This window comes from Chroicocephalus ridibundus, chromosome 4 (assembly GCF_963924245.1).
Source record: "Chroicocephalus ridibundus chromosome 4, bChrRid1.1, whole genome shotgun sequence".
NCBI classification, from domain to species: Eukaryota; Metazoa; Chordata; class Aves; order Charadriiformes; family Laridae; genus Chroicocephalus; species Chroicocephalus ridibundus.
Window position 1 is genome coordinate 23,514,737 of NC_086287.1, and position 10,526 is coordinate 23,525,262.

Here is a 10,526-nt window from a genome sequence, read left to right on the forward strand (position 1 = left end):
GGAGGTAATAAAGGGTTCTGGGGGAAAGGGGTCTTCAAAATAGCTTGGAGATATTAAGTGCTGAGGCAAGAAGATGAGATTTTTGCCTTAAATCAGGACTTTATAAATCTCCTTTATTTCAGGAACTTGAGTATTTTGTTATTTACCTATTTGATTTTTGCAGCTTGAGCTTTCTTTAATTCCAGGTGTGGAAGGGAAGTTTTTCTTTAGATCTAAATGTGGATGAAGTCTATACTTTAACCACACTCAAGACAGGGAAGAAATGTGGTTGCCCAGAGCCTCCACCACCTCAACCCTTTCCTTCAAATTACAAAGACGATTTCAATATTCGTAAGTCAGAATCCTCTTATCCAGAAACTTAATTCGCACACGGATATAGTCTTAATGTAGAAAGACAATAACAATTACGTTATTTGAGTCCTCTAATGGAAGTGACATAAAGTAGTCTGAATGCGTGTTTTATTTTTGTTTATTTATGCCTGCTTCTCCAACAACTTACACCTGTATACGTCACTTGCAATGAGGTGTATTTAATTCTATGTCTTAACTGGGTGGTCACTAACAATTTTAAAGTTCTTGATGCAAATGATATAGCTCATAACTGTAGTGAAGTAGTTTTTGGATGGAAGATAGGGAAGAAGGCAATTTACTTTGTTGATGTGTTTGCAAAGACTGGGGTCTGCTTAAAAACAAAACCAAAATTAAAATCACCTTGTAACTCCTGAAACTTCAGCTTTGGAGGCTGTGCTTTGAAAGAGTAAGTCAAAATTCTGGAGAATATTTTCAGACGAATTTTCTGAAAACAAGAATACACGGAAGAAAAGTAATGTTTTGGTGTTGATATGTATTTTATTTTCTGAACAGTTAATCCACCTTTCAGTGAAGCCCCGAATTTTGCCGATCAGACAGGTGTATTTGAATACTTCATGAATGTTTCTGACCCAGGAGATCATGTGTTCACGCTCCGTCAGGTGGTGGTTCAGCGACCCATCACTTGGGCTTCTGATGCAGACCAGACCATCAGTCTCATAGGAAATTTTAAGTGGTATGTAAATACTATTTTCTAGTGGCATCTGGGGAAATGACCTCCTTACCAGTCTGAGTTATGATCAGTTAATCTGTTTCAAGCCTCATTTCTCTTGGACATAGGGCTTTGCATTCAGACTCTCTGTAGGCATGTAGAAATGATGACTTAAAGGGACTTCCAAAAGTCATTGAGCCCTGCTCAGGGCTCTTGCCAACTCTACGAGATCAGCTGTGTCTCTGTCTAAATGAGTTTTAAAAACATCCAAGGATGGAGAGTCCACCACATCTCTTGGTAGCTTGGTACACTGCTGCACTGTCTTAGAATTTTTTTTTTCCTAATATCTTGCTGGGCATGTTTGTTCAAGCTGTTTTTTCAGAATAATGGATGTGGGTTGGCATACTAGAAAGACCAAGTCAAAATCCTAATTCAAAGTGTGCATGGAGTTTCAATACATTTTTAAATGGAACAAAAAAATTGATTCAGTTTAAATTACCTAATTTTGAATTGTCTTGCTTGATTGTTAATGATTTTGATCAATCTTGAATCAATGAAATAGTCTGGGAGTTAATTCAGTTATATTTGTTGCAGACTGCCATCTCCTGAGCAGTTCGTAGAATTGTGTGGATGCGATTCAACTGCTACTTTAAACAGTTTTATTTCTGGGTAAACGTAACTGAGATTTACTGGTTTGATAAGAGCATGCTTCTGATTGCAATTCTTTCTAGGAGCTATAATCATGGTAATTTGGAATCAAGCAGCATATTTTAGCGTAATGGTTATTTAAAATTAAAAAGCATTTGGGAAAGAGCCTGTTAACTAATTGGTTTGGTAATAGTAAGTAATCACAGAACTTATGCTTAAATCTTTTTCTTCTGTTTGGAAGTCTAGCTTAAATTCTTTGATATGTTCTTTAAAATAGCCATTTGGTCACTTTTATTTTTTTTTCACTTTGATTGGATCATTGATCCCCCAAATACTTTTTCAGAACATGCTTCGCACTTCTAATTTCTGTCCTGGAAAAGTGATTGAATCACTTTGCTCTGAAGACTGTAGCTGGATGTTATTCTTCAGTTACCTGATGTTTTCTTCTGCAGTACTCTGTTAAGCAAAGTCTTGTATTTCCCCTAGAATCAACTTTCCCTCATTTCAGGCCCTCTGATTTTTTTGCTTCATCCTCAATTTAAGTCTCGTCTTGTCCTAGGTAGATGTTTTCAACCATCGGTGCATGCTATTGAAACATCAAACCAGTCTTGCACTGAATTTCTCTGTGGAATGATATTTGACTTCAGTCATCAATGGCAATTTATTATGATTAAATTTCAGGATTATTTAGTTAGTTTTAGTTTGAATTTAATCTTGTGCTTGTGAAAGCTTTTTGTTTCTACTCATGAACTTGTTAGTGTCTTGCTCTGTTGGTTTTATTGAACCTAGCGGTATCCTGAAAATTTTACTATTTAACTCATTCTACATTGCTTCCAGTCTCTTTATAATGTCTTAAGCAAGATGTGGGAATCTCTTGTTTAGTACACAGGAAGGCAAGAAAGAACTCTTGTTTGTGTAATGAATATCTATCCAAGAATCTGATACTTCTAACAGCATTACGTTAGAATGAAATCTGGGGTCACTTTTACTATTATGTAAGAGGAGGGGAGAATTGTTACTAAAATAAATATGATTTAGTTATTAGCTGAGCTGATGTCTTAGAGAATCTTTTCACATTCTGTAAATAATTATAGATAAATAGAAACTTTCTAAATATGCGACCTTGTGGCTGTATCCGTATTGCAAGTCCTTTCAGACACAGGATGTAGATTTCTAACTTGAATGTACATTAATAGAGGTAAAGAATGCCTTTAATTTTTATTATCAAGACGCTTGTAGTGCAGCTCTGGGGCAGGGGAAGTTGTGTAAATTTTCTAGGTGCCATTTGATTTTTCTGGTATTCCTTCACTTATTCTCCTTTACAGCTGTCATTATATGTATAACATGGTGCTTTACTGTTGAGATGAAGTGTCATCTCAGGAAAATCAAATAATTTCAACCTACTTGAACGTTTTGTTTAAAAAGGTTTGTTTTGGCTTTTGGGCAAGAGGTCTGGATTACTTAAGAGTTGGCCTGTATTAAAAATCCTAGAGAAATGAAGATCCAATTTTAGCAGATGTGGTGCTATGACCTTGAGTCTTGGATTTAGTTATCTAAAAGCAACCCTTCATTTTGCAGACCTGAAAGCTTTTCTGTGGAGGTGCAGACCTTCTGTGTGCTTTTGTTTTGTTTGTTTGTGTGTGGTTTTTTAAATAAGTAATTGAAAGTTGCTGACAATATACTTCATTTTGTTATTGGTTTATGAGAAGAATTGCTCTTCCTAAGAAAATCTATGGATTCACAGGTGGGAAACAACCAGTCTAGACAAGTCCTGTGCGTCTTGCATCTGCAGATCACAATTAGGATTGCTAAATCTTTCCTCAAAAACTTTACTGTACTAAATAGGGAATACTCTTCTAACTACTGCCTCCTCAAAAAAATTGATTCATTGCTTGTTAAAACACTAAACTTCTCTTATAGGGTAAACATGACAGTCACTTGTGACATCTACATAGAAAAACAGCGTGATGGGGGCGTGTTTATTGCAGGAAGAGTTGACAATGGTGGGATATACGTTCGGCGTACCAAAGGAGTTTTCTTCTGGGTTTTTGCAGATGGCACTTACAGAGTCACTGGTGACCTAGGTAAGCAGCTCTTTGCTAAAGTGGATGCTGACATATGGACATGTCATTTTGATAACCTTGATAGCCTCAGATTTTGTAATCCAGTTGTCGTCACTATGAATTTAACCCATTGTGCTCTAATGATGGCCACATTCTGTGTGTGAAGAGAGCATATGAAAGCTACTGGCTGGTCCACTGGTCTGAGCTTTCTGGATATTTTCTTTTTTTTTTTCTGCTGGCAAAACGTATTTTACACTACCAAATGTAAATTATTTTGCTTTTCCTAAATACTCTGATACAATATTATTTACAGGAAGGTTTGATCTGTATTCTTATACTACACCTGAAAAGAAAGTCCTGCTCGAAATGCAGTGGCCTGTTCCGTAGAGCCGTGCAAGTCAATGTGCATACGTTTGGCTTAGATGATGATGATGAGTGGCCTACTGGTTCCACAAATTATGCATTCTACTGTTAGTCGAGCTCAGTGGAGTGAGAGCATATTCTACTTGTGGTGCTAACATTCATATGTGATCATTTATAGAGCACGTGACAGGCACACAAAAGAGTGTATGACATAGTACTTCATAAATAGGTAAAAGTTCTTTTTAATTTGCTTTGAATTAGTCACAAGTTTTGTTGTTTAGATGCATTCCCTATCACTTCATGACAATAAATTAAAATTTTCAGTAGTTTTTGATGAGTCAAATGCAATTTCTAGATCTGCAGTATATCTAATACGAAGACAGCCTGTAATGACCCATTTCTCACTGTACTGGACCTTAAAAATAGTCTCATCTTGTATTTGGTAGCTGTAGTTCCTCATTTCTTCTCATTTTTCTAGGTTTGTTTTTTGTTTGAGTTTCCCCCCCCCTTTTTCCTTTTTTACCATGCATGGGTATCATAAAGAAGGCTTTGCATTAGCTTCTCACAACATACCAGTGCTCCCTAAGGAAACTTCGCAAACTCCATAACAACTTAAGTTTCAGCTGTATGTAAAAATATACTCATGTTTAGGATTGACTCCAGTATTTACTTTTAATAAGACATAACAACATTACCCAAGAAGTTTCTCAGGCTGTCAAAAATAATTTTTCCTAGATGAAATGAAAGGATTTTGATTAACCACCTCATTATTTCAGACTTGTTACACAATATAATAATTTTTTTTCTGTGCAGCTATTTTCAGTGATCTTTATAGTTTTCTGGAAGGGAGCCTGAATGTTAAATTAACTTGCAGCTAAAACTGCTGAATAATTGAAGATTCTACTTGTAGCACTTAATTTTTTTCAGGTCTTCCATCCAGGTGTCAGTTACACCCAGTTTTTGCTTAGCTTAAATTTTGACTATAACTAAGCTACGTAATTATGTGGCAACTCAAACCCTCTAATTTAAAATGGTTCCAATATATAAACAAGGAAATCTGTAGAACAAGCAGAGCAGTAACTACTGTCAGACTCATGAACCCATGCTATCAATAGAGGGGAATCCTTATCTCAGGCCAGGTTTCTGAGAGCGTTGGAGATTTCAGTGGAAATGCAGTCCTGGCAAAACAGGAGAATGCACCAATCATGTAGAGTCCAGGTTTGTGTGTTAAGCCTTACATGCTGCAGTTGAAAGTGGTAAGATGCCAGTCATGAACGCTTCTGAAAAATAGGTATTATTTTCTTTTTGTTGGCTTGGTATTTATCTGTCAGTCTCAGCAAAGGGGTGATGTAACACTTTGCTAATCTTAAGCATGTTTTGCAGCTGGAGAAGAAATATTAATGAAAGGCCTTTCCGGTGTCCGGGATAATGCGTGGCACACGCTTACTCTCAACATTCAGGTAAGGACACAGGCAAAAAGCTATAAAACCAGTTATGAAACTTCCAGCCCTAAATGGTTTAGACAAAACTGTGCTATACTGTTGACTGTCTACTTGCATTAGTTTGCCGTATCTAAACCATAAGTAATATCTCTGTTATTTTAAACCAATATTAAAATACCATACCAACTTGTGTTGCCTGTATTTTTAAAGAGATCTTGACAAACTGGAGAGGGTACAGAAAAGAAATGTAAAGATCAATTGAAAGCCAGAGACAGGAGGGCTAGAGGGGCAAATCTTTTTAATCTAATGAAAAAATTATCACTTGTCCTCCTGTTCCGAAGACTGTCAGTAAACTACTAAACTAGCCTGTTTTACAAATCTGACTCCCACCAGTTCCCTTTGCGTACTAAGGCCTTGAATGTGGAGCTAGTTAAGGGCTGGAGAACTCAGATGAGCTGCCATCCTTCCTTCTTATACTGAAAAAGCGTAGGCATAACGTTGCTGTAAAAATGGGTCACCGATAATGAGAAGCCTGTCCACGGTTTTTCTTCCCCCTCCTGCCACCCCTTTTGGCCATAGTCACTTGATGAGGAAAGTAGTCCCAAGCTCTACTTTAAATATATCTGTGACACTGGCACAAGTAACTAAAAAGCTTTAAGTTCCTCTGTTGAATGCCTATTCCTTTTGACCAATATAACCTTTGCAACTGCAATGGGGCCTGAAATGTGAGGAAGCTTGAATCCTAGCTGGGGTAGCTGGGGAGATCTCCTACTGAAGTAAACTCTTTTTTAAAATTATGCACCGAGTCTTCTAATCCTAAAATGTCAGTGAGTATTAGAAGCTGTCTCTTGTGCTTTTACGTTGGGAGACAAAGAGACACTTGTACCTGAAGCATTTACTGGAATGGATGTAGTTTATTTTTGGCTTTTGTACACTACACTTATCTGTAAAATGGGCCAAGACATTTGCTAACCTGAATGGGGTGCTGAATGTGAACATAAATTGTTTAAAACACAAAACAGCACTTCTAATTTTAAAATGATAATGCTGCAAGCTTCCATCTGTGCTGCTGGAGTATTTTGTACCAAATATGCCTCTGATGTAACAAGAGTGCAGAGCCCTCTTTAAGGAATTCTCACGCTGACTGCTTCTTGAAAGGCATTCTTTGCTTTTATCTGTGTCTGTGATTGTCTTTCGGATTAAGAAATACAAGTAAACTGAAGTAAGTTTTTTCTAAATACTGTTTAGTGAAACGCTGGCAAGATAAATTGTAACTTTTTGTGAAACGGTTTTTAATTTTAATGGCAGCATGATACTTAAAAGTTCTGCTGTCCCCTCTTCCTCTCAGCTTAATGTCTAAAATACATCTCTCTCTCTCCTTTTGATTTTTACCGAATTCTGCAGAATCAGGGCCAGGTGTATCATATCCCTTAATACAGTTGGGCTGTTTGAGGGAACCTGACACAAGTGGAAGAGGAAAACCAGTTTACGTTTCAGATTCTACTCTGAGTTTGCAAAGCTGAGAGTTAGCGGAAGATAAGCCTTTTACGTATTCACTGTAAAGGCATTAGATCTGTTTCACAGAGCTCATGGGCACTGGAGGATTCTGTGCAATATTTAGAAGCGCCTCTGCATGGAAAAATGTGTGAAATATAGTTGAAATTTGACTTGACATCTTTCTGCCTTGTCTCTTCTCCCATGTGAGTAGGCTCAGTGTCAACACACTTACTTAATCACTGGATTTTACAAAGCTAACTTTTTCCTTTTTTTGACAGGGTACTTCTGCCTCAGGACTGTTAAATGGTTATCCGCTCTGGGAGAATGTCACCATTTCTAAACCAAGTAACGGCTGGGCGGCTATTGGAACTCGCTCATTTGAGTTTGCACAGTTTGACAACTTTCATGTTGAAGCTAGCTGAGGTAGCTTTTGCATTTGAAGAACACAGTTCTCATATTACTTTGAATATGAGCCAGCTCAAACTTTGAGGGCAACTTAATGCTACTCTGAGATTGATCTGTTGGCAAGGAATCTGAATTCTGTCCTTATTATTTGTTAAAGTTTTACTTGAATAGATATCAACATGACTGTAACTTTATCCCCTGGTTGCTATGGGATTTTTGCTCTTCGATTTTTGGGGGTAAATTTTAGTTCAAGCTAATGATGAAAACAAAATCATGGATATAAATCTCTTAATAACAACTTCTTAACTTCCCAGCTCACTTTTAAGATAACTTTAGAAGTTAACAGAAGACAGAGGTATCTCAAGATGCACTTTTAACACTTAAATGATTGTGTCCATTCCTTTCACTCTGAAAGAAAGAATTAAATGCCAGTAAGCCTTATGAGCCAGTGGCCCCATACTTTTTGGAGGTCTGTCATTCTCAAATTTCATTTGGATAAAGTACTTAGTTTTTCTAGGTTAAAAAAAAAAAAGGTGTTTTGTCTGTTTTTCTGCTACAGTCTGAGGCTAGACATTACAGTACTCCAAGTGCATTTGATTACTTCTTCCAACTTTAATTGCCAGCCTTAAAATAGATTGTATTTTCAGTGGAATGGAAAGGTGCCTTATGGTTGATCAGGCAGTGCAGGATGTGCCTTAATTCTAAACTACCTCCTCTTTCCAATGAAAGGGTTGAAATGGATGAAGAGATACTGTAACTTGCAGTTCGTTAATGATAGCCTTGTGGGGTTTTTTTGCATGGTGCAAAGAATAAAAGCTTTGCGTCATTTATGCTGGCAAGCAGAGTGCTTACTTTTGTTTCAGATCACACGTGGAAAAACTGGCCTTTTGTTCCTAGAAACTTGGGCAAACATCTCTCACTTTTGATGGATCTAAAGCTTAGAGCAGAAAATAATTAAAGTATAACAATGTTATTCAGCTGCTTATATTACTGTAGCACAGAGCAGATATGGATATTATCACATCCTGGTATAAAATAAAACAAAAAAAAAATAGTCTTTGCCCTTAAGAGCTTGCAATCTGTTCATAAGGTAAATGGCAGCAGGTGGACGCAGACAGAATTGCTTAGTGTGCCAGGCAGTGGCATTGACACAATAGTATCTGGTTTTAGAAATTTTTCTAGGCATCATGGAGTAAAGTTCAGAGCTAATTTCAGATCCTTGGGAAAGGAGGGATTCTTTTTTGTCGTTGTTTCATTGTTGTTTTATTTTCCAAGTTACTACACTACATAAAAACAATATTCATTTGGAATACAATGAGATACTGAATAGGATTTTCATCACACACATTCCAAATTATGTCGGCTTCTGAATTTTCCTTGTTTGCCGTTGGTCAGTTTGAATGAAGGTGCTGTCTGTTGCCACAATGAAACATGCCTCCTGTGTCCGTCTACTTTTCACATTCACATCCTAACTGAAAAGCGAGTAGTTCCACAGTCTTGATAAGGCACTAATAGCTGTATGAGGCTATCTGTAGCATGCAAAATCTTATCTTAGAGAAACAGATTTGCAGTATACTTTGATTTATGCAGATTATTATTCTGATCTGCTTTATTTTGAAGGCTGATTCCAGTAAGTGTTAACTTCAGTCTTTGAAGTTGTCATTTAATATAGAGTTAATGTAATATGAATCATTACTGGAAATTTTTTATAAAGGTTATCTTCGAAATTAGCTTTTGGAGAAGAGATCTCAAAATCACATCTCTAATAAGAAAAAATGTTTTATCTTTTAGCAATTATACTGATACTGCTATTGATTGGTTATGAATCATTCATATGTGCAAGTTTCATACATGCTGTTAACCTTGAAAAATGGTCCAAACCACTTAACTTTCAAACTCTTGTAGAAGGCTGCCAAATATTAGGTTACTATTTATTTAACTGGGTGAAAAATGAAAGCCATTTTTCCACTTCAGTTTCATTTGATGGTTGAAGTATGGGCGCAAATCTGTTCACTACTTGCTCGATTTCAGAATGGATGTCACTGGTAACTCCAGATGTGAAGGAATCTAATTTTAGGTCCTCATATTCAAGTAATATGAGTATAGGAGAAGTAGTTCTCAGAATAAACTTATTTTAGTTGTGATGGATTTTCCTAGTGGGATACTTCTTGGAGATTTTTTGGTAGCTTGTGTGGCTGCAAGCAGTGTTTGTGTAAGAAAGAGATCAGCAATGATGCAGTTATTCCAAAGGACCTGTCCAGTTTTTTTACCTTTTAATGGACTAGTGTAATAAACTGTACTGTTATATTGTGTACTAAACACAATGTATTTTGTCACTGGAAGTGTTGATTATTTTTTTCTAATCTTAATTTATAATGTTAGAGGATTAAACTGTTAAGAACAGAGTAAGTGATTTAATGGTGATATAATGTTATTCATCTTTATGTGTCTGTAATTCTTCACCCTTCAGCAGGCTGTAATATGTTTGGCAATAACAAGCTGTCAGGTCTTTCACTGAGGGGTGGATTTATGTTGTTGATTATAAATACTAATCATTCCAAAAGGACAAATAAAACACTTAAAAACCCTTTATTTGTGCAGAGTGCTTCTGTAAATGGGACTTGGTTTTCTCCAGTAAGAAAGCTGACAGTTTGTCCATTGTGATTCCTGATAAATATGCTTGGCATTAGCTTAATTGGGTTGGAAGAGTTTTTTTTGACACTCTGAATAGCCAAACAGCCCTCATTAACAAATAACTCAAAATCCATATGCATTAGGACTCGTGCTGTTGATAAAATGACTTTTTTTTTTTTAAAACAGTGCTCAATATACATTTTACTACTTTCTGTTGGTTTTTTTTTATTATTATTATTTTTTGGTTTGGTGTTTTGTTTTGGTTTGTTTTGGGTTTTTTTTTGTTTTTGTTTTTTTTTTTTCTTTTTTACCTTGCATTTAGTTAAGGGAATCAAGTTGTATTTGAGGGCGAGTCATGCAGAACTGCTGAGTACTAAAGTCTTGGGAGATTTAGCTGAAAGTCTGTTTTGAGCTATGGAAACGGACAGTGCTGTATGGATGTACTTTTAAAGT

At 36.4% G+C, this 10,526-nt stretch overlaps 1 protein-coding gene across 2 annotated transcripts in view; it reads left to right on the forward strand.

Moving 5' to 3' along the window:
• GALC (galactosylceramidase) overlaps nucleotides 1–10,009 on the forward strand; it is a 38,745-nt gene extending 28,736 nt beyond the window's left edge. For both annotated transcript variants that reach the window (XM_063332772.1, XM_063332770.1), the window contains exons 13-17: nucleotides 186–330; nucleotides 865–1,045; nucleotides 3,590–3,753; nucleotides 5,479–5,555; nucleotides 7,313–10,009. In XM_063332772.1, the coding sequence (XP_063188842.1) occupies nucleotides 186–330; nucleotides 865–1,045; nucleotides 3,590–3,753; nucleotides 5,479–5,555; nucleotides 7,313–7,456 (711 nt within the window). In that variant the 3' untranslated portion in view covers nucleotides 7,457–10,009. The remainder of the gene's footprint in view (nucleotides 1–185; nucleotides 331–864; nucleotides 1,046–3,589; nucleotides 3,754–5,478; nucleotides 5,556–7,312) is intronic.
• Nucleotides 10,010–10,526: the final 517 nt, after the last annotated feature.